At 47.3% G+C, this 24391-nt stretch overlaps 1 protein-coding gene across 2 annotated transcripts in view; it reads right to left on the reverse strand.

The window, feature by feature from the left end:
* The window catches only part of LOC111860814 (seizure protein 6 homolog), a 53484-nt gene that overhangs the window by 1735 nt on the left and 27358 nt on the right, over positions 1–24391 (reverse strand). The window contains exons 4-16 of one of the 2 annotated variants that reach the window (XM_072706799.1): positions 21684–21879; positions 12069–12254; positions 11107–11275; positions 10515–10681; positions 8144–8338; positions 7552–7690; positions 5255–5451; positions 4621–4818; positions 3958–4149; positions 3088–3282; positions 2732–2770; positions 2493–2601; positions 1517–1613 (exon numbers count right to left, since the gene is read on the reverse strand). In XM_072706799.1, coding sequence (XP_072562900.1) covers positions 1517–1613; positions 2493–2601; positions 2732–2770; positions 3088–3282; positions 3958–4149; positions 4621–4818; positions 5255–5451; positions 7552–7690; positions 8144–8338; positions 10515–10681; positions 11107–11275; positions 12069–12254; positions 21684–21879 — 2079 coding nt within the window. Of the gene's footprint in view, positions 1–3; positions 1614–2492; positions 2602–2731; positions 2771–3087; positions 3283–3957; positions 4150–4620; positions 4819–5254; positions 5452–7551; positions 7691–8143; positions 8339–10514; positions 10682–11106; positions 11276–12068; positions 12255–21683; positions 21880–24391 lie in introns of those variants that run through there. The other variant, XM_072706798.1, reaches the window with a different exon arrangement.

Genomic DNA, 24391 nt, shown 5'->3' on the forward strand with positions numbered 1-24391 from the left:
GTCATCAAAGGGTAATGAGCAGGACAGCATCAGAGTATGAAGAGGAGGGCAAGCTGGCAGACCGTCAAATAGTATGGGGTAAAAAGGGTGACGTACAGTACTGTGCAAAAGTCTTACTGTAGGCAGAAAGAAAATGATTTCTGAATTATCTTCATGTTGGTGTAAATTATGAGTTTTTTCTATCAAAGCATGTCAGCCTAACCATTTCAAAATCTCTCCTAAAGTCTCCCCAGTACTTGCTGCAACCATCCAATATGCCTCAACCACTAGCACACTGGTATTTAGGGTAATCAATACCTCATTGAATTATTAACTAATTAACTTAATTAATTAAGTGAACTGGTGGTGAAATTTAATGAGCGCATGGAACGGCTGAGGTGCCCCTGAGGAGAGTTTTGGGAACTGAAGCGGCGTTCATCTAGCCGTCCATCAAGATGTCAGTGACTTTCAGGAGAACCGAAGATATTCCTGTTTGTTTTTATTGTGTTACTCTTGATTTGCATATGCTCTAATGTTAAATAATGTTCTTGTTCGGAGCAAATGTACACTTACTACCTAGATAAATAGTGTTAAACAATTCATTTGACTGCCTAAGACTTTTGCACAGTACTGATACACACACACACACACACACATGTTGGGCAAACATGTCTTTATGCGGACCACTCATTAATTTCTATGGGAAAAATGCTAACGCTAACTATGACAATCTTAACCCCTACCCAGCCCCAACCATAACCATACAAGGGTTTTTGCATTTTTAGTCTTTTCATTGCAGTCACAGATTTTTATTAAATTGAGTTTTCCCTTATGGGAAAAAAACAGGTATTCATCACGTAGTAGGGACATTGTGTCCCCATAAGATAAGGTATACCCGCTCACGCTCACACACACACAAACACACCATGATCCTGAACCAGCAGCCCACAGATCCCCATCGTGCCATTAGCAATGAAAATGAGCTTGGGATTTACACAAACAGTAAGGTAAATATTTTGTGCGATTTTGTGTATGGACCTCATAAGACATTTCAGCTATAAAGTACAACAACAACAACAAAAAAAACACTCAAAATGAAAACCAGATTATCATGAAGAAGTACTGATAGGAAATGACAATAGGAAGGTGGATTTTCAAGAAAGAGCCCCCTGACTAAAAAAACAAACAAAAAAAAAACCTTTTGCAGTTACAAGGTAAGCCAGCAGGTGGCGCAGGCAATGGGCGATGGAGGTTTGAGTCCTCCCTGTGGTTTTGCTTCAGCGAGCTCTTTCTCAGCTGGTTCCTGATCAGTGTAGAGGAACATCTGGCAATGGCCTCCACACCAAGACAGGGCAAGGAAGCCGAGCATAGGCATAGCACTCGCTAAAAGGAAATATGGCATGGGTGCTGATGGGGCTGGGGGTGAGGATGAAGAGATGGAGGACGCGAGAGGCGGCGGATGGGAAACAGCTGATCAGGAGAATGCGATGGTATTCCGGGTGTCAACGTCCTTCAGGCATAGGGCGTCAGTACTTACTCCAGTCTCATAAATGGGGTTGTCAAAGGCGGACTCTGTCATGTTGTCGTATGGTGGCGTAGAGGACAAGGGCAGCCGGAGAGACTTGCCCTGGAGCCTGTGAAATACAGACAGGAATGGAATGGACCCCCCTGGTGACAACCTCAAGGGTATATTACCACCAACCTGAGGTCATGTTAGACCACAGCTTGAAACTACACTAAACCCTTAGCCAGAGATTATGTTAGACCCCATCTTGAGACTATACTACACCCTAATCTGATATTGTTAGGCCCAAGCCTGAGACTATACTAATCCTATACTTGATATAATATTAGACCTGAGCTTGAGACTATGCTATACCCGGCAATACTTTACTTGAAGCAGTCTACATAAGGGTGACATGTAACCATCGTAAGAATGACATGACACATGTCATGCACATTAATGACTCATTACTGATGTTTATGACTGTTGTCATAATGTGTCATTCAGTTCCAAAAACCGAATGACACATTATGACAACAGTGATGTTTAAGACAACAGTCATAAACATCAATAATGTGTCATTAATGTGCATGACATGTGTCATGTCTTTCTTGTGACGGTTACATGTCACCCTTATGTAGACTGCTTCAAGTAAAGTGTTACCCTATACCCTAATCTGAGATTATGTTATACCAGAGCTAGGGGCCATACTACACCCCAATTTGAGATTGTTAGACCCCATCGTGAGACTATACTACACCTTAACCTGAGATTATGTTAGACCTCATCTTGAGACTAAACTACACCCTAACCTGAGATTATGTTAGACCTCATCTTGAGACTAAACTACACCCTAACCTGAGATTATGTTAGACCTCATCTTGAGACTAAACTACACCCTAACCTGAGATTAAGTTAGACCCCATCTTGAGATCATACTACTGTTAGAATGACAGATAAACTCAGACACAACTAAGACCAGAAATACCATTTAATCTACAGAAATTACTTTGAGAAGTAGATGTATATCCCAACAATAACAGCCAGGAAGACAACAGCCGGAGCCAGGATCGCGACGCCTACGTTTGCCCACTCTGAACTGGAGACTGCACTGGACGCTGGTAGATAAAAAGACCAATCAGAAAGCAGGAATACGGCATGAGTTCATAGCCAAGCAAATAAAGCTCCACATTGCGGGCTGTGTTAGTGACATCACCACCACCGGCTTTAACACGTGTACATACATACCATCCAGCCGGTGCTTCGAGGAAGAGTCTGAGGAAGGCTCTACTGGCAGGAAAGAGCACTCAATGAAATGATGAGCATGTTATTAAGAAAGACCAAAACAGTTTCTCCATAAAAAATGAAATATTTTGGGTATGAGTCACAATCAGGGCCGTACTTCAAAATTCTGGGCCCCATGATAAAATATCACCTTGGCCCCAATTTTACATATAATTATAAACATTCAAGGGCCCCAGTCAAGTGTTGCCCACCCCCCCCCCCCCCCCAGCCTCGAATCTGCCAGGGAACCCATGGCCATTTGACACCCCAGGTCACAACTCTCTTTTTTGCATGTGGTTAGAGAGTACTGCAGTTCCCACCTCTACAGACAGGGGGCGGGCCACTCCACTGTGAGGGGTGTCCGGGGATGCACCGGATGGTGGCATCCCCCTGCAGCTGGTAGCCAGCCAGGCAGTTGTAGTGCAGGGTCTCCCCAACTGGGTAAAACTGCTTCTCTGTGCTCTGGATGCTGTAGCGGGGGGTGCCGGGGTCCCGGCAGGGCTCATACTTTTCAGCTGCAGGGCACACAGATAGACAGACAGGCTGGCTGCAGGACAGTCTTTTGTAATTATAGATTAAGCTCCATTTTATTGGTTTGTGGCAAAAAGTATGAGTGTCCTGTTACTGTTTCCACCTGCTTAGGTGAACACTGCCATACTCGAGTAGACCAATAGGGGGCAGCGTTTCCCTACTGAAAAGACAAAGCGAGTTTGTTGAGGTTTTTTGGCTGGAAAAGCTGCAGCTGTCACAGGATATTCAGAGCCCCCAAACAGACTCACGGCAGTGTGCAGGCATCTAGGGAATGGAGAGACTAGGGGAAGTGTTACATTCGGAACATGAGTATAATCCACATTCTAACAGGGCGGCTGTTCATTTTGGTGTTTATTTGAATTCCCCCTGGAATATTTCAACTTTCAGAATAACTAACTGCCTTAGATTTAAAACCCCAGTCCATATATTTTTCAACCATCTTCAAAGTTTTGAAGTTCCTCTAGGATTTTACTCGAAAAAAAGCATATTTTGGCAGTAATTACGTCCAATCACCAGTCATGATTCTGTTAATATTTCCCGCCCCGAGCGGTACCACAAACACAATGTGAATTAAGCAAAATCCAAGCCTGACGTAAGTATCTTAACTGCCACTAGGTGGTGAACCAGTTGAGGAGCTGGGGAAGTAGGAAAACACTCACGGACACACTTGGGTGGCCGCCCGCTCCACTTGGGGCTGGCAGTGTCCCGAGCATGGCAGGTGAGTGTCCCGTCGCCCGTCATCACGTAGCCCTTGTCACAGACGTACTGGACAGTGGCCCCCACGGCGAAGTGAGCCCCCAACGCCACCCTGCGGCTGTGCTGCACCGCGCCGGGGTCCGAACACCACGTCACTGTGGTCACATGGCCTTAGCGTTACCTCCATGTGTCATGTGACAGACAATACAGAACACACTGTATACCCACACGTGTGTATGAACTGTGTATGTCAGGGTGTACCTGAATATTTATGTAATGAAATGAAATTGGAAAAATTAAATGTAATTTGCCATTTGCACAAGTGAGATTTTACATATCCCATCATATCTCCTTTGAGATGTACACAGGTGAGAGCAAAGTATAGGGTTCGAGTGTAGGATCAGCCATTTATCTGGTGCCCATGGAGCATTGTGGGTGGGGGAGGGGTTAAGGGTCTTGCTCAAGGGCCCAACAGAGATGTTAATATTCTTGCAAAGGCAGGATTCGAACCCGTGACCCTCTGATTACAGCCACATAGGCCTTTTCTGCTTCCAGTGTGATTTATTCTTGTCTATCTGCATCCGCCTCTCCATACCCCTGTCTGTGTTCCTGTGCCCGCATCTCACCCCGTTGGCAGCTGGGCACGTCTCCGCTCCACGTCAGGTCCCACTGGCACATGAGGACCTCAGCCCCGGCCCACAGCTGGAAGCCAGGGTAGCACTGGTAGGTCACCACTGTGCCATGCACCAGCTCCGGGTGCGAGGTGCTCTTCCAGCCGTTGGCGATCTCCGGGAGCTCTGGGCACGTGTCGTTGCGGGGGACCTCTGCGAGGGGGGGGGGGGGGGGTCATTCAGACATATCGCCAAGCTCCATCCACAGACATCACAGTGACATTCAGTCAGATCTACGTCACAAACCCAGCCCGAGAGAACGCTAGCATTTGTGTAATGGCAAGGTAAACGTTCATCTAACGTTCACGTAACATTAAGATAAATACTTGTCTAAAGTTCACCTAAAACTCGTGAGACGTAAAAGGAAATGTTCATCTAATGATCATGTAAGAATAAGGTAGATTTTCATGTAACATTAAGATTAATGTCCGTCTAACGTTCAAATAATGTTAAGGTAAAAATCCATAACGCTCGTATAACATTAAGCTAAATGTGCATCAAATGCAGTGGCTCTCAATCCTGTTCCCTGCTTTAATCAGGCTTATATGGTCCTTAATAGGCTAATGGTGAATGTAGCCGGTTGACATACCGAAGAAGCGCACGACGAAGCCGTTGCCATAAGCAAAGGTGTCACCCGCAGGATCGGACTGGAACTGCAGCGTGACGTCAGCCGTGGAGGTGTAGAGCCGCACGCGGGCCCCGGGGCCGCTGTACTGACCCAGGATGTTGGCCGTCAGGTCGTCGCCGTCATAGAAGGTCAGCTGATCCCTCCTGCCCAATCGGAGGCTGTGTGGACAAGTGGAGCCTCGTCTCCATGGACACCAAGGCCGGCGCGGGGGCGAGGTGAGAGCCCTCGTCACATGACTGCTCTCACATACCTAACTCTCACGCCTAGCATGTCAGCACTCTAGGGCCATTTAATCAGTTAACAAGGTTTTCTAATACAGGTATGTGGTGATGTTTGTCTGGTGCTGGTGTTGAGTTTAAGTCTGTCTTTGGCTTTTTACGAACTCCCCGTGCACTCAGACTGGCGTGAGTCATCCCTGGTGTCTTCGTCCAGACTTTTCGAAAAAATAGCATGACCTCTTATCCTCCCGGAAGATTCCACCGCTCGTGCATGCGTACGCTTGTTGCTCGTCTCTGACACTCGGGGCGTGGATTTCTTTGATGCCACCCAAATGTACTCTTCTCCAGCAGAGAAGAACTTCCCAAAAACTGAAGGCCTCGCCTTGTTTATACTGGGTACGTATTTAAGAAAAATAAATACTGAATAATTTAACATTATTCGGGTCTTTTCCAAGGCTTTCCAAGATGAGTCATATATATGTGCTTTTTGGGGACATCCAGCACTACAGTGTTTGGTAAATTATTTTATGAGAATGATCAATTCTCTCCCCTCTGGTAAAGAGAAGGTCGCCCTTCATTGCTGTAATTAAACACTGAAGGCCTGTTCTGGAGTCAGAGGGGGAGACCGCAGTGAGGCTTGGCTGAAATCCCATACTTCCTCACTGCCTGTTCTGAGATAAGATAGTGGCGCCCCCTAGTGGTCACAAGGTTTGAGGCGGTATAAAAACGGGCCAAACGGCTGAAGCGCGAGCTCTCTGACAGCCATTGCGACCCGGGCGGAACGCAGGTGCCTCAGCCACCACCTGTGCTGATGCCGGTCACCACGGCAACCTAACAACTGCCAAGCCAGCCTTCTCGTTCGCGCTTAATTAATTAATCAGCCGTCATTATGTGGTGTATTACGGCTTAATTGGGCATGTGGGTGAAATGATGAACAATTATGGTGGTGGGAAAGCTTCACCGTATGAAACACACATATGCTTGTACACAGTTACACTCTGAGACCACGTTCCCTCTTCTGGGGGGTCACCCTTTGAGAAATCTGCAGACATCCTCCCCCCCCAGTCCCACAGACCCGGCTTTGTGAGCCGTAAGGACCCCCTCACACGTCTCATTCATAGGGAAAACCGTGCACAGCCCCCACCACCCCAGGAGAGCTCCTTTCCACCGTGTCTGATTCACTGTCAGCTCGATCCAGTTTAACGGTCACACTTCTGCCGGCTTGACTTGTAGGTTTATTCATGCAGCGTTCATATGAAGGTCTACATCAATGTTCACCAGCCTGTCACTCTTAAAGTGAGACATTTGTGACCAAGTTGGTATAAGTAGTTCATGATTTCACTGGAGAAATCTGGTCATTAGCTCATGATTTCACTGGAGAATTTTTTTTATCATTAGCTCACTGGAGATATATGATCAATAGCTCATGATTTCACCAGAGGTATCTGGTCATTAGCTCATGATTTCACTGGAGAAATTTGATCATTAGCTCATGAGTTCACTGAATATATATGATCAATAGCTCATGATTTCACCAGAGGTATCTGGTCATTAGCTCATGACTTCACTGGTAAAATCTGATCATTAACTCATGATTTCATAGGAGATCGCTAATGATTTCCTCATCAGCTCATTATTTAGTTCATTGTTATCTCACCATTTATTGAACATTAGACCGATTTTACTAAAAATAGCTGATTTTTAGCTCGTCATTTTACTCATAATTTCACTTAAGATCATTTGGTGATTTTTAGCTCTTTCTCTAAAGCTTGGTGGTCATTAGGTTACCATCAACTGACCTACTGACCAAAGATAGTTGTTAATTAGCTGATCTTTTCACCAAAGATAATTCATTGTTCACTCATCTTTTCAGTACATCTAAGTGACCTGCTGTGACACAGTGAGATTAATAGAGGAGTAACTGTTTCCAGTGGAGTTATGGCAGTAAAACCACCTCAACGCACCACTAGAGGGCAGGACTGTTTAGGCACATCAAAGGATTCTCTGGGGACAAGAGGCCGGGAGCCCAGAGACACTCACACTTGCACATCCAGCATAATCCTCTTGTCTTCCTCCACATGGATGCCCCAGATGCAGTCTTGACCCCGGTCGTAGGTCTCGGGCCAGTTGGGTGAGAGGACCACCCCAGTAGAGTCCGTGATGTCCCCACTGCAGACGGCTGGGATGCCAGAGAAGAGCGCACACACACACACACACACACACACACACACACACACACACACACACACACACGCACCACAGATTAGGTATCTATATAGCTCAGCTATGGGTGTAACCCTAATCCTGACAACCTTAACCCCTACCCAGCCCTAACCTTAACCCCTATCCAGCCCTAACCTTAACCCCTACCCAGCCCTAACCTTAACCAAACAAAATACGAAATACAAGGCATTTTTAGGTTTTTGGTTGCAGTCACAGATTTTTATGAAATTGAATTTCCGCTTGTGGGGACCGAAAAAATGGTCAAAATAATAGGTTTTTATCACATTGTGGGGACATTTTTGTATATCTGACCCCCCCCCCCCACACACTCACACGCATACCAGTGATCCCGTCCTGGTTGGCTATGGATGCACAGACAGGTGATATTTGCAGTGGAGGGGGTACGCACCTCGACAGGCTGGCTCTGTCTCGTTCCACAGAGGGCCGTTGGGGGCCACACACTCGATGGTGACGGAGCCCTGCTCCAGGGTGTACCCGGCGTCGCAGGAGAACTCTACCACGGCGCCCACGGCGAAGGTCGGGTCACTGCTGCTGAAGTTGCCGTGCTTGATGAAGGGCTCGTAGCAGTTCTCCTGGGCGAAGGCTGGGGGGCGATAGTGAGTAACAGTAGGGTATAGTCTAAGGCTGATTTGTGAAAATAACCTTCTAAAACCACTCTGCAGGTGGTACCTTGATTTGACTCAAGTATTACTACCCAGGGGTTACTCTTGTGTTACCCAGTTTTTACTTTGGGATTGTTACTCAGGTACTATTGTGAGTGGCCATACAACCTGCCGTTCAGACTAGATAATAAAATAAAACATAACATCCATTTGTATTGATCAGGGGTTACTCTAGGGCTAACCAGTTTTTACTTAAGGGTAACTCTAGTTATATCCAATTTTTACTCAGGTGATACCCAATTTTTACTCGGGTATTATTACCCTGGGATTACTCCCATGCTAAACAGTTTTTACTTAAGGGTTACTCTGGTGATACCCAATTTTTACTCAGGGATTACTCAGGTGATACCCAATTTTTACTCGGGTTCTATTACCCAGGAATTACACCCATGCTACCTAGTTTTTACTCAGGGGTTACTCTGGTCCTACCTAGTTTTTACTTTGGGATTATTACTCAGGTGTTACTCAGTCATTACTTAGTGTCTTCTCTCAAACATTGTCAGTCTAAATCCCCTTGACAGTTTTAGTAACAAAATGACTGATTGCCTGCAGTAGTATCAGTACTGGGTGCACATATGAACTGAAAACCAGGGGTCGATATTTCTGTAGATCAGCCTATGGAGTCCTTTCGGCCGACCACTTCGTGTGGATTAGGAAGGGACTGGATCTGGATTATGAGGGAGGTTTATACCTCTGGGAGTAAATATTAACACAAGCAGGGCAAAGGGAATCATCTGGCATTTGCGGAGGATTACAGTGTCGGCTCAGGGGTGCCTTTAAAAACGTCGACAAACAGGCACCTCAATTCAGCCAAGGGAGAGTTTTGGCGAGATAATGAACTGGAGGGACTTACTGTTCTCCACTTATTATTGTTATAATGATGAATCAGTTTAGTGCTTTAAGCTAGACGCTACAACTTTTGTTGGTTGTTGAGTTTGTCTTTTCACATTTCGGAGAGGAAACGAGCAAGGTAGCATCTGACAGTGTCTGGGTGCACTGGGGCGTGGATTTCCATCAAGGGGGCAGTGATCAAAGGGGGAGGGGGCGGCGGTCTCATCCGTGGCTGCTCCCGCTGGTGATGAGAAGTGGCCAGAAATGGAAACGCTCTTTGTGCATGTGTGTGTGTGTGTAGGGGGGTGTTAGCTGAACAGCTTAGGATCAGACATACTCTGTCGTCTTTTCCAGAGGAGCACTTTCAGAAACAGACTGAGACAGTCGCTCTGATCCAAGGAGAGCTAGATAAGGTCGTTCCAGCCATTAGACTGTACTGGGGGGGGCAGCCACTACCTGAATGGACCAGAACTGCTTACACACTTTCACTCCTTCACTGTACAACCCGCAGGGCAAAACTATTAATTTCTGAGCTGTTACTATGGAATTCCCTGCAATACTTGCCCAGACATTCCTTGCAGTATTCTTTGTAAATGTTTATTGTTGTCTATTCTATCTATCTATCTATCTATCTATCTATCTATCTATCTATCTATCTATCTATCTATCTATCACAAACTGCCAGCAAGATCTCAAAATAGTCTTAATAGGGCTGTAGGTGGGCCTTATTTCCTATAAGCCCTTACTTCCTGTAAGCCTTATTTCCTATAAGCCCTTACTTCCTGTAAGCCTTATTTTCTATAAACCCTTACTTCCTGTAAGCCTTATTTCCTATAAGCCCTTACTTCCTGTAAGCCTTATTTCCTATAAGCCCTTACTTCCTGTAAGCCTTATTTCCTATAAGCCCTTACTTCCTGTAAGCCATATTTCCTATAAGCCCTTACTTCCTGTAAGCCTTATTTCCTATAAGCTCTTACTTCCTATAAGCCCTTACTTCCTGTAAGCCCTATTTCCTATAAGCCCTTACTTCCTGTAAGCCTTATTTCCTATAAGCCCTTACTTCCTATAAGCCCTTACTTCCTGTAAGCCCTATTTCCTATAAGCCCTTACTTCCTGTAAGCCCTATTTCCTATAAGCCCTTATTTCCTATAAGCCCTTACTTCCTGTAAGCCCTATTTCCTATAAGCCCTTACTTCCTGTAAGCCCTCCTGGCCATTTTACTGCTGAATTCCCAAACCCCGGAGTGACCGTGACGTCAGCTGGTACCTTCATATCGGACAGCGGCGCCGGTGGATGTTCCGGATCCATCCGTGTTAAATTCGACAAACAGGCAGCGGGAGGAGCTGACAACGCCCTCGCCGGGGAGGTACTCCACCTCGTACGAATCATACAGCAGCGTGGAATCAATGTTATCCCCGTCCTTTATCAGGAGCCTGAGGGACAGGTGACAGGGACACCGTTCAAACTAAAAGGATCGGACGTCTTATGAAGTGGCACAACTTCGTGGTGACATCAGCCAGTGTCTGCACTGAATCTCACTGGCTGCTCTGTCCCCGGGTCTTGGCAGACAAATGCAAATGCTCTTCATCTCTCTACACCTGAGCTTAAAAATAGGCTAAAATGTGGAGTCAGCATGGGAGCTGGCGTTTCTTTCCACGGCTCTGCCAACCAGATACCTTCTAACTAACTTAGTGACTCACAAAGCTATTCCTCTGCTATCCAGTTCAATATTTCACCCAAAGCAGGACAACTAATTCACTCGGGGACACATCACCAGCTGCCTGTATGGAAGTCCGGCAATGCTAGGTGCCAAACTGCGGTAGTGCCCACAGGGGCATGGAGGGGATGCCAGGGCTACCTGTCGTCGTCCTCCGCCAGGGCCACCTTCTCGAAGTGAATGTGTAACCGGTGGCCTTCCGGTGCCTCCACCACCCAGTGGCACGTCAGATTGTTGCCATAGTTGGCAGGGAAACCGGGCGAGGCGATTCGGCCGATCGTGGCATTCCTCACCGCTCCGCCGCAGGAGGCTGTGGACGGGAAGCGGGGGCGGGGGAAGGAGGAGCGAAGGAAGCAGGCAGGGAGAAGAAAAGAGCAGGAAGGAACCCTGAGTAAATGGGCCCTTTGACAGCTCCTTGGAAAGGGACCGATTCACTCTACAAAGCCCTGTGTGCATGAGACAGCCCGGAGATGCGAGGCAGATCTCCGGCCAGGACGCTGCCAGATATCCTGTGACCGTCAGTGGATTCATGGACGGCCAGCCTCTCTGGGTTCCGAACACCACGGCCATTGCAGGGCTGTGTGGGAAGCTGCGCTCCCAAGCCTGGAGGGATTTCTGCTTCCCCGCATGTGTGAGTCAGCTGTTACTTAGCTACTACTCAGCTATGACTTAGCTGTTACTCTACGGTTATTCAAGTGTTACTCGGGTGTTACTTAGCTGTTATTAGGCTGTTACTCATCTGTGAATTAGCTTTTTCCTCAGTTGTTACTCAGCCGTTACGTAGCAGTAATTCAGCTGATACTCAGCTGTTACTCACTGTTACTTAGCTACTACTCAACTGTGACATAGCTGTTACCCTACTGTTACTCAAGTGTCATTTGGCTGTTACTCAGCTGACACTCACCCGTTACTTGGCTATCATTCATACTCGGCCGTCACTTAGTTGTTACTCAGGGGCAAATCAGCTGTTACTCAGCTGTTCCGTGGTGCGAGCTATCACTCAGATGTTCTGTGATATGATCTAGAGTTCATGGCTAGTAAAGTGATGCCTTCAGTTGTTCTCTGAGGCGGACATACACAGCTGTGAGCGTGTGATTCCTCACCTTGGCACCGGGGCTCCTTGCCACTCCAGTAGGGCGTAGTCGCATTGCGGCACGTGAGCGTGGGGGGGCCCTGAAGCAGGTATCCGCCGAGGCAGTAGAAGTAGGCCTCGCCGCCAGCGTGGAGACTGGTGACGGACACATCCCCCTGGGCCGGCCGCTGGGGGAAAGGGCAGCTGAGCACGAAGGCTGGCAAGGAAGAGAAGGAGAGAGACACCACGATAGGCTTACTAGGGAAGGGCAGAGGAGGCTCCATCTTCCTAGAAGCCTCATCTAAAGGACGAACCTGGTCCTGCTCCCTCGCTTGTCCATTTCCAGTCCTCACCATACTACTACTGTCCCCCTACCCACTCCCCTCCCCCCCGAGCACTTGATTCCCACATCATTTCCACAAACACAGCTGTCTAAGTAAGCTCCGTACCGAAATAGCGTAATTGGACGTTTCACACCGCCAGCCATTTTCACAGTTCGAACCATTTCCATTTTATCGCTCTAACGGCAGAAAGCTGTATTCTGTCCTTTTCAATCTCTGCCCCCTGCTATTATTCGGGAAATAATCATTTTGTGTTTTTTTTTTTAAGTGAGCTGGCAGACCTGCTATGGCCGAGTCGCAGTGCGCTCCAGTGCAGAAGCGTCTCGCCAGTGCAGAAGGTCGTTAATGCTGGTGCTGACCAGGCGCCTGACCTGTCTCTGACGAGCTGCATCAAGGCCAAAGAAAATGCAGTCGTACGGGTCAGACAAAGGGCCCCAATGCAGCACTGCGTGCCTCACTGGGACTACAACCCCCAGCTGTGTACACACATCACTGCCATATGACCCAGTGAGCCCGCAGTGACCTGAGAAACATCCTGAAGGTGTTCAAGTTGATTTCACTCTCTGCTGCTTTACCCCATTTCTCGTTCATTCTTTGTTGCTTGGCTGTCTCCCATTCAACGGGCCCTGTCAGACCCCGAAACAGAGGCTTTATCTGCTTTTAGAGAACTCGGCATTTCACTGAGAGGCGAGAGCAGGACGCTGTTCCCTTCCCTTCGAAAGGAAATAATCAGATTCTCAGAAGTACAAAAGCCTCCAGAATCAGGAAGGGATGTCCCTGTCCTGTCAGGCCTGAGATACACTGTCCCTTAAGAAGGGACCCATCTGTCCTGTCAGGCCTGAGATACACTGTCCCCTAGGAAGGGACACGTCTGTCCTGTCAGGCCTGTGATTCACTGTCCCCTAGGAAGGGACGCGTCTGTCCTGTCAGGCCTGAGATTCACTGTCCCCTAGGAAGGGACGCTCCTGTCCTGTCAGGCCTGAGATACACTGTCCCCTAGGAAGGGACGCGTCTGTCCTGTCAGGCCTGAGATACACTGTCCCTTAAGAAGGGACCCGTCTGTCCTGTGAGGCCTGAGATACACTGTCCCCAAGGAAGGGACGTGTCTGTCCTGTCAGGCCCATAATTCACTGTCCCCTAGGAAGGGACGTGTCTGTCCTGTCAGGCCTGAGATTCACTGTCCCCTAGGAAGGGACACGTCTGTCCTGTCAGGCCTGAGATACACTGTCCCCAAGGAAGGGACGTGTCTGTCCTGTCAGGCCTGAGATTCACTGTCCCCAAGGAAGGGACGCGTCTGTCCTGTCAGGCCTGAGATTCACTGTCCCCTAGGAAGGGACGCGTCTGTCCTGTCAGGCCTGAGATTCACTGTCCCCAAGGAAGGGACGCGTCTGTCCTGTCAGGCCTGAGATTCACTGTCCCCTAGGAAGGGACGCGTCTGTCCTGTCAGGCCTGAGATTCACTGTCCCCTAGGAAGGGACGCTCCTGTCCTGTCACAGACCGAAAGGGGTCCACTGTTAAACCGTCATGGGGAAGCGAATGAAGACTGACAGTAAACCACAGGTCACAGGAGAAGAATTTCCAAGGCCCAGTGGGAATGCAGAGCCGCCTGGGTTTAGTAGGTCTGAGAATGTGGGCCGGCTTTCCTGTGATGCTCGCCTTTCCGTCCCCGCACTGAATTCCCTCCGAGATGATGAATAAATAGGCAAAACCTAAGTGGACGGGATCAAACACAGATCACATGCAGCTGTGTGATGTTGTCATGGAGACCCCACCAGCAAGCCAAGAACCTGCCTATCACTTCCAGGCACCCCCTCCACCCCCAACCCCGGTCCGGCATTGCCGCCCACTTCAGCATGGGTGACCTCCTGCTTAACCGCTGGTGCGAAGCTGGAACTGATCGGCTTGAAAGGCCGGTGCAGAGGGTTCGAGAGGGAGCCTGCCGGCCCAGGGACTTCACACACAGCACCATCAGCTTTATTTATTACTCACACTGGACTCAAAGGTATAACAGCAGTTTCCTTTTTCAGGTGTCAAATTTTCCTTTTTATCAACACGCCCCAACTTTACAAATGACCTAAGACTGAAAACAGGGGACAGACAGTCCCTGAAGCAATTGGAGGCTAAAGGCCCTTGCTCAAGGGGCCTAAAGGTGAAATCATTCTGGGATTTAAACCAGCAACCTTCCAATCACAGGCACAAGGTCCTAACTTGCTGAACCACACCCTTCCCCCAGTTATCTATACACACATTAATTTTACACAGCACATTACACACATTCTTTAGCGTGTTATGTCATGCCATTAGAATTACATTAAAACACAACCGCGGACATCACCTCTATGTAATACTATTAACCGCATGTTATGGTACTACTCCCTTCCCAGTAAGGCTGGGAGAGACACTACCCCTAATATCTAAGCAGTAATTTACCTTTGCAAGAGCAGAATTTCATTTGTCAATTTACATCTCGTATGTTTGTAATTGATTTACCCCTGAGTGTAAGGCTTTAATTAAAAGGATCAAGCATAATCGGTATTTTTCATTGGGGAAATACTGACTTCTTTGAGAGGAGTGATGATGTTCGAGGGATGGCTGACATCCTCTGGAAAAGAAAATAATGTTTATGGTCTGCAGAGGAGTCACAGTGGAGAGTCACAGTGGAGAGTCATGGTGCAGGGGAGCAGAAATGACTCGGCAATATTTTTCCCCCCATATGTGGCAGAATCGGTTTAGCAAATCCTTCTTGTAAAAACCAAGACAGTGACCAAAAATTCAAATGACAGATTTGGTGAGCTGACCCGCGAAGGTTTTGTTCCTTTTCTAAATAGTGCTTCTGAAAGTTACATTTAGATAAATTACCGGGCTGTAATTCAGCAGAGAAACTGAAGGCAGTTTAAGATACAGCACATTCCTTCACCTCTGATAGATGCAGATAATTCTGTCTGTCGCAGGGCAGTGAAGAGCAGGACCTGAAAAACTGGCTGCTTATCCAGGGCCAAAGAGACTCTGGGTTCAGTGCTGGGCTTTGTGGTGTTAACCCAAATACAGGGTCTCTCACTCCATCTGTCTTTGTGACAGAGTTTGTCTGTGGTGGTATGAGGACGCATTCATGCTGAACAGCTTGTTAGAAATCCGAAGGGATTCAGCCTCAGTCGTGTTTTTGCAAACAAAGCCGGTAATTGCATGGTAAGACTTTCACGCTGCAATGGCCTGGAACTGAAGCTTGTGGGAATGATTCCCGATGAAGGTTTTATTCGCACCTGTCCTTCTGTGTGATGCGAGTGCATCCCAACGTGGGTTATGGTTAGCGACTATGGCAAGAAGCCTGAGTGCTAATCACATTGAAATGACACAACAAACTAAGGTGATGTCAACATCAGGGGACAGAGAATGACACCATGTGTGTCCTCCACACGTCCCGCTGTCTCTTTACAGTGTCTGCCAGAGCATTGTTACTATAAAGCTGACATCATCACCAAGGGACAGTAAAATGACACCATGTGTGTCCTCCACACGTCCGCTGTCTCGTCACATCATTAGCCAGAGCATTGTTACTATAAAGCTGACATCATCATCAAGGGACAGTAAAATGACACCATGTGTGTCCTCCACACGTCCCGCTGTCTCTTCACAGTGTCAGCCAGAGCATTGTTACTATAAAGCTGACATCATCACCAAGGGACAGTAAAATGACACCATGTGTGTCCTCCACACGTCCCGTTGTCTCTTCACAGTGTCAGCCAGAGCATTGTTACTATAAAGCTGACATCATCTTCAAGGGACAGCAAAATGACACCATGTGTGTCCTCCACACATCCCGCTGTCTCTTCACAGCATCAGCCAGAGTTAGCATTGTTAGCACGCTGTGGGCCCTATTATCCCTGGTTAGATGTAAGTCTAGGTTAGGGTTGCACACACACGCACACACTCACCCACACCTCACAGACACCCTCTTTCTCATGCGATCATCTGCTTGCTCTCTCAGGCGCTGCACTGTAGCCAGGCTAATCTAATCTAGCGAGTAAGAATTCATCACCCCGTTGTCTTAGCTAGAGTAAGCAATTCTGCGGATATTAATTACCCGGAGCCCAGATCAATCTTTAAACATATCTGTCTCTCTTAACTGGCTTGTCTCATTCCATTTTTCACGCACCGTTTTATAAGACAAGGTGATCTCGCCTAAGGAAGCGATGAACACAAATTGAAATATCCCAGCACCCATCTCGACACTCGCATCTGTGCCGAGCACGGCTCATAAACAAATCATGAGCCAATGATCACAGTGTTTCCATCCCCTTACAGGATGATATGTTCTGTCGCATTTAATGAATATCACCGACTCAGGAGTTTACACAACACAGATACACATGATAAAATGAAATAAAATCGGAGAGCCAGTGCAGGCATGAGATTTACCAGCCTTAATCTGCAGGATCAGTGTGTTATTTAAAAATTTTCTCATTTACTGAATGCCTGCTTTCCTTCCACGTGAGAGGAAAATTTAAAAATGTGATTCATTCAAATTATGTCATTGTAGCATGTAGCATTAATCAAACCGTATTTCCTAGCAGCTCTCAAGGGAATAATAGATAGGCCAATAGACACTTTATGGTTTGAATTTTAAGGCACGTCCCTTATAACTCAGTGTTAACTTTTGATATGCTAACAATGCAAATGGAAATAATATCTCTGATAAAGCGTATGTCAGTCATGCTAATTCATTATACTAACTGCAGTAATGCTAATGCCAGTCATGCTATCTCGTCATGCAGACGACAGCCATGCTAATGCTAGTTATGGTAACCCTGGTCATGTTAATGGCAGTTATGCTAACTGTAGCCATGCTCATGCCAACCATGCTAATTGCTGGCATGCTAATGGAAATCAAGCTAACTATAGCCACGCTAATTCCAATCATGCTCACTGCAGCCATGCTAATGCCAAATCTGCTAACTGTAGCCATGCTAATGGCAGCGATGCTAATGATAGGTACTGGATGCCAGGAGCTGGGCAAATGAGGGAAGCAGAGCATCGCATAGGCTGGAGTGTCACTGTGGGAAACACAAGGCCAAAGGTATGGTGAGACCCATCTGATCGGCCTTCGGGGGGCGCTCTCGGATTCCTTCATTATTGGTGCATTTTAACTTTGACTAATATGATGTTTTTCTTAATCAGCCCTAAATGTATTAATATGGCTGCCCTACCCCCCCCCCCCCCACCCCCCCACCCCGTTCCATAACCCTCCCTCAAGATTTTATGTTCCGGCAATTAAGGTGACCTCATTATAACCCAATTATCAAGCAGGCTGACGACAGCCCAGCTTCTAAGTCTTCCTGTCTTTCCCCCCCTAAACTAATTAACCTGAGTACTGTTTATCTCAGTCCTGCCCATTGGGGGGGCGGGGGGTATTACCTTCTTAATATGAGCAGGGGGGAGTTCAGATGGGGTTTTCCGAAAATAGCTCTTTCAGCCACTTTCTGCATTTCTATGCATTTGTTCAGATTTGGTTTGAATGTCAGTCGGAGAGAAGACTGAAGCTTTGCTGGGGAGGAGCTATGCAGAACTGGGACAACTGGGGAGAGGGATTCTCAGTGGACGGTTGAGGAATCCAGAATGAGAGGGAGATGAGATGAGAGACTGACAGAGAAGCAACCAGTGAGAGAGAGAGAGAGAGAGAGAGAACGAGGGAGAGAGAGAGGAAGACAGAGAGAGAGAGAAGGAAAGAGAGAGAGAGAGAGTCCCTGTGATCAGAAGGTCGCCGGTTTGAATCCCGTCCTCTCCAGAATGATTGCATCTCCACTGGGCCCTTGAGCAAGTCCATTAATGCTTCAGGGGTGTTGGAAAAAATGGCCTGACCCTGTGCTCAGACCCAAGACTTCTCTCTGAGCTGCATATACATGCGTGAACGGTTTAAAGGAGAGTAAGATGGGATGTGTGGCAAAGAGGCATTCCAGTGTACCTGCAAATGCCATATGAAGTATCGTTCTTTCTCTGTGGAGACACACGGCCATGACTGACGCTCCACCTCCTTTCATTATACTATCACATTATGATTATCATCAGCGATATTCTCCGCTGTCTTCACCTTATCGACACCAAACGCGCCGAAGGTCTTATTTCTTTTTCTCTCTCTGGTCCCTGAGGTTATTATAAGACCACTAATTTTCAGCTTCATCACTATACTACTGTATTTAATCTTCACCGTGGCCCCCGCGTTGACACTGTGAGATCTTACAACTTAAATTGAGAGAGAGAGAGGGACAGACGGGGAAAAAAAGAGACACCTTAATATACTCTGAAAAGAAATTCATAAAGCCAGGAAATAATTTCAAGGTTCATAATGGCAGAGAGCTAGCAGCTACAAGCTCACTAAAAGCGCCTGTGATCTAAGGGCTTTGAGGCCAAATGTAATCGTAATTTGTATAGTTTGGCAACAGAAGTGTCGTGGTTACCCTGTCGATTAAACTGAAGGGGTTTGTGAAAGACAGAGAGAGAAAACATGGTGGGGGTAGGCAAGGGAAGATGCATCGCAGCACCAAAAGCAGTTGCAGTCTCATCTTGTCCAGCAGGGGGCATGACCATTAAGGGAGGCATCACTTGCTGCACAGATAAACACTCTTTAGAGAGCAGCTTCTGTCTCAACCGCCCCCCCCCACCCCCCCGGCACTATGGACAAAGAGGAAAACAGCACAGAAGATCAGGATCCACACCCATGATGGGACAGACACAAGCTCAGAATGAGGCTGGGAAGTTCTGTTGAACCCATATGAACTCCGAATGCTCTTCATGGCCAGTTTCTCTGCAATGAGGGCTGTTGCCAGGCAGACCGATGACAATCATGTGACATGTCATGTGACAGGGGAAGCTCCATACCCAGTAGCTGGATGGGGCAGCGACCTGATCCCAGACTCAGTCCCCTAATCACACCCAAACGCCTCCCCTGCTCTGCTTGCTCAGGGTCAGTCTGCCCATCAGCCCTGCGTCAGCCTGTGTGTGTGCGGCTGTGTCTGTTGCCTTGTTTTATTATAAATTATTGAGGAGCCTGCACCTTTAATGGGCCCCAGGCCTACTGAGGCCTTGTTAATGCTACACAGCGCGGCCCGATGGTGCCACATCGCCGGTGCAGCCCTAGTTATCCGTGTAGCCATCAGTGACCCCTATTATACCTCCGGAGAGGGCAAGTGTGGCAGCACACGGGGGTAAAAGGCATCCAAACACTGTCTCAAAGGGAGCACAGGAGACCCTGCCCCCTTGCCAGTAAAGCTCAAGTGTACTTTTAGCCTCTAGCCTCCACCAGGTCTTTGCCACAGATGGCTTATCCCCCTAGTTAGACTCGTTAGTGCTGGGTAATTAATCTGCCGCTTGTTTGTGCCGTCTGACCACCTCCTCCTGTGTGCCGCTGTCACACTCCAGGGTGTTAAAAGGCCAACATGCCAGTCAGACTAAGGAGGCCACTAATGATGGTGACTCTCTGTTGTGCCGCACGGCACTCTGACATCATAGTGCCACATCAGAGCACAGATGAACCAGTAACAGTAATATAGCAGCGTTTATACAGCGCCCCCTGGAGGTTATGTCAGCGGGGGTACATACAGGGGTGGGGCCACAGGGACATTGGTCCCAGCTGAAAGCTGATTGGCCCCTGGAGTGCCCCTCCTCTGTCACTCACCAATTCAAAACATATCATTGGCTAATGAATAATAAATGAAACCGCCCCTGTCTGTCAATGTGCCGCTTAAGGAGGGTGGGGGCTCGTTTTCATAAATACTAGCTATTCATTAAATAAAAAAAACCCTTAAACAGACATGGCAGGTTGCTCTTTAATTCTCTGTGGGATGTACAGCATTTTCCGGAAGACTCTACAGGCCAAGAGCAGATGGTGCACCGTTTGCAGCATGGCATGTATTCCCTGACAGGGTACATTTACAGCTATGCCCCCTGCTGTCCCAACAGGGAATCACACATCCCTCTTTAAGGGGCCAGTGCCTTCCGGCTGCACCACAGCCAAGCAGCCCCAACAGGCCCGCAGGGGAGAGGACCGAAATGCACTAAGAATGGGCTCACTAGTGGGCGCTGTGGAGTTTTAGGGAGATGAACCTGCCCATGGTTCATTATTAAACAGACATGAGACAGACTGGCTGTGAGAGTTAAATGCTCATCCAATCAGCTCCCCCGAGTCCCTTACAGACATAAACCCCTGAGCTGAGCTCTGCCCACACATGAACATGCACGTAATAAGTTAACACCCTTAGCATCGCGGCTACGTTAGAATTAGTTAGCGCTCTAGCTGGTCATGTGACCAATCCCGTCCTCAGTGCCATACACTCCCTGTCACATCTTCCTGATGTCTTATTGGCCGTTAGTTATAAAGAGGTGCAGTTTTAATTGCTCGCCATGTTTAAAAAGTCGTCGGACCCGTTATCGGGTCAGGTGCCTGTGTGACAGCGCGGTAATGGAGAACGGAGCGGATGTGCAATTTCTGAAGCCGCAGAAGTAGGGCTCTGCTGTCAAAGGGCTTCCAGATAAAGGTTAATAATATTTTAGAATTTTTAAGGCAATCAAAGGCTGAATAATCTCAAACGTGTCGGTAGGGCTGCAGTAGAATGTTCTTCAGGGTTTTCAGGGTATTTATTCTCCATGATCCTGGCTTGCATGAAGCCCCCCCCCCCCACCTCCAGTATGTACCTTCATTACCAACCCCCCCCACCCCTCCCCCCGCCATCCACCACTGCAGAGGGTGTCTGGGCTCCCAGAGCTATATGGGTCAACTGGGCCCAGGCCAGTGAGTTCCACAGAGGAAAGTAGGTGAAAGCTTCTCTTCCACCTCCTCTTCCTCTTCTGTTGACATCCATCTTTCTTCTTTGTCATCTCTTTTCCCTGTTTTCCTGCATAAATGGTGTAATGATGTATTATATCACTCATGTAAAGCGCCTTGGGGTGACTTGGTTATGAAAGGCGCTATATAAAAGTAAACAGAAACTGAAATGAAGCTGAAAGTTCAGCTACCAGGGTTTAAAGGTCACTGCAGGGTTCACAGGGGTCCGTCAGGGGTGGGAGTTTCAGACTCTGTGGGACACATCTACACAAGGACTTCATCTCAACCACACCCTCACTGGCATACCAGCAGGAACCCTGTGTCCACCCATCCTCAATACCCATCACCACCTTGTTCCCCAGTGTTCTCTCTCTCTCTTTGATTGTCTCTCCCTCACTCGCTCCGTTCTTGGAGGGGTAGAGTTGTGTTCTTTTATTGATGTGGCATTGATGTGCCACAACAGCTGACGTGCCGACAGGCACCAGCTCACCTTGATAGTGCAGCAGGAAGGAGCCTGCTTGCTGCCCGTGACCTTTGCCCTGGAAGCGGATGGACACCTGATTGCTTCGGCTCTGCAGCACCAGTCCGGCGGTCAGGATGGACTCATTGGCCAGCAAGGAGGGCCCCTTGGCCCCCAGATCATCCAGAGTCACAGTGTCCCCAGCCAAAAGGTTAACCTCCAACACCTGTACAACAACAAAACAAACAAAAATGACAACTTGTTAAAGTTAGGATCTTCCTTATGCAACCATTAAAATTTAGCTAAGAATATCCAGACTGAGCTGAAGGTCTCAGAACAATCGAACAATGCCAGCCCATGACTTTACTGGACAGGGTATAGAGCTTTCCAGAAGATACATGATGAACTGTAGGTCCATTCTGCAGGTACAGGACTAGATGTAGGGCCTTTCAGAAGGTATAGGATGAGATATGAGTCATTTCTGAAGATAAAGGATGGGATGTAAGTCCTTTCAGACTGGCTGAGATATACAGCTTCTCAGAGGAGGACTTTGACTGTCTGGTGTTTTTCTGCAATTTAGTGAGCGGTAGTTAATTTTCTTTTTCTCGCAACATTCATTTGCGTCGTGGGGGGGAGGGTTGGGGGTGATGCTTTAAGAGGGACGTGCGCTATTTCAGTAATGAAAATGCGCTGTCTGCCTCGCTTCTGTGTGTCTGACTGACGGGGAACCATCATTTCCACGTTGATGGGCTGCTCCGCCGTTCAGACGCTCTCTACGCACAGCTGCTGCACCCAGAGGAAAAGTACAGAGAAGAGGCGGATCTCGCTCTGCTGATTTCTGCTGATGCTTTCTGCCGTTTTAATATACAGTGGTACCTCAGTTCTCGAACTCATTAGAACTTGAATTTCTTAAAAGTCAAACCAACCAGTTCGAAAAAAAATTACCTAGAGCTCGATCTGAATCTCAGAAGTCAAACCGTGAATGCCGACCTAAGATAACTTGTACGTGCGGGGAAATGAGTCACGCGGCACGTCTCTCAGCGGAAACATAGGGTAAAGCTTCAGTCTCAGCCTTGCATTCGCTGTGATAGCATCGTGCATGTTTACACTAGCTGAATACATATATTTAGACATAAAAATACAATTAGGCAAAGATAGACAATAACAGTAATTATTATTATATAATAAAATACATTTAAAAATAAAGATTTCTTATTCATTATTTTTATATTAATAATAAACCATTAATACATTTAATTATAATAATATTGTTGTGCCGAGCGGGGACAGAACGGAGACAAAGGCGCAGACGTCAGGGTATCGAGGAATATGGGGTTTAATTACAGGTAAGACAGGCAAAACGCAGACGGACAATACAATGACTGGACTGGGGAAACAAACTGAAGCGCGGACGAAATACAGAAGACTAATGACAACAACCAGAAACAGCTGATCACACGGGGATTCCACTCGAGGTTAACGAGAGGGCGTGGCACACAGAAGGAGCGGACGATCGGGGCAGGACACATTGTTTGGATACATTTATTTTCTTACTTTACAAATGACTGTTTTGATAAATGTGCTTAGATGTGTTTAGTACAATATATGATCTTCTTGTTTTATCCGGTTCATTTTGTGTTTAAATGCTAAAAAAAACATATTTAGGTGTAATTTTTTGGGGTCGGGAACCAATTAATTGGTTTTCCATTATTTCTTAAGGGGAAAATTTGATCAGAACTCAAACTTTTTAGGATTCGATCCGGAGTTCTGAACGGATAAAATTCGAGGTCTGCGGTACCACTGTACTTTCAAATTGAATTTGAATTGTATTTGAATTGATTTTGAATTGTATTTGAATTGAATTTGAATTGCATTTGAATTGAATTTGAATTGAATTTAAACTTAATTGAGTTAATTGAAATTATCTGAATTGAATTTGAATTAAATTTTATTTGCCATTTCCTCAGGAACAGAATCTCCCTCCATCATAGCCAAGCTAAGGTAGACCCAAGCAGGTAGCCTGCCTGTCAGATACAGTTTCTCTCTTTGGAACTGGTTACTCAGCGATGCTGGAAGTCTTGACTCATAGTGGCACCAGCACAGAAAAAAATCCAGACATTTCTGAAGATTCACAAAGCCTTCGAAAACTACGACTGAAGATCACAGGTGGCGCATTTATACAAACGAATGAGTCGAAAGGCTCACAGTTGGCTAGAAGTCATATAGAAAATGCCTGAGAATCGCTCTGTGATAACGGAGACGTGTTTTCTCTGTGACCCCTCGATGCACATATTTGGCTGTGGTAATAAGCGTGTTTACTGTTTCCCCGGCGCACTGCTGTGGCCTGTTATGACTGTGAGCTTGATGGCACACGATGCTATGTGAGGATACACCTGCCTGCCGCACAATGGGACACTTGGAGATGATTACCGCCTCACGCCGGGCATCTCCCTCCCCAAGCGTGGAGGAAAACAACAACCTCTCGCTGCGAGATCCTTCAAGTGGAGATTTAGTGAAGCAGACTGTGTCTCCACCCCCCAGAAGAGTGGGAATGCCACCCCCGCCCCCAAAGTCTTCTCTTCAGCATTCATTACTAAACTGCAGCAAATAACTGCTGAATTCAAATGAGGGCCCATGCAGAAGGATAGAAAGGGAAGAAAAGGGCTATGTTTTGAACCTCTGGGAGTAAAGGAGGAATGTGATTGAGGATGCAGGACATCAGAAGGTGTGGTTAGCGC

This window comes from Paramormyrops kingsleyae, chromosome 24 (genome assembly GCF_048594095.1).
Source record: "Paramormyrops kingsleyae isolate MSU_618 chromosome 24, PKINGS_0.4, whole genome shotgun sequence".
NCBI classification, from domain to species: Eukaryota; Metazoa; Chordata; class Actinopteri; order Osteoglossiformes; family Mormyridae; genus Paramormyrops; species Paramormyrops kingsleyae.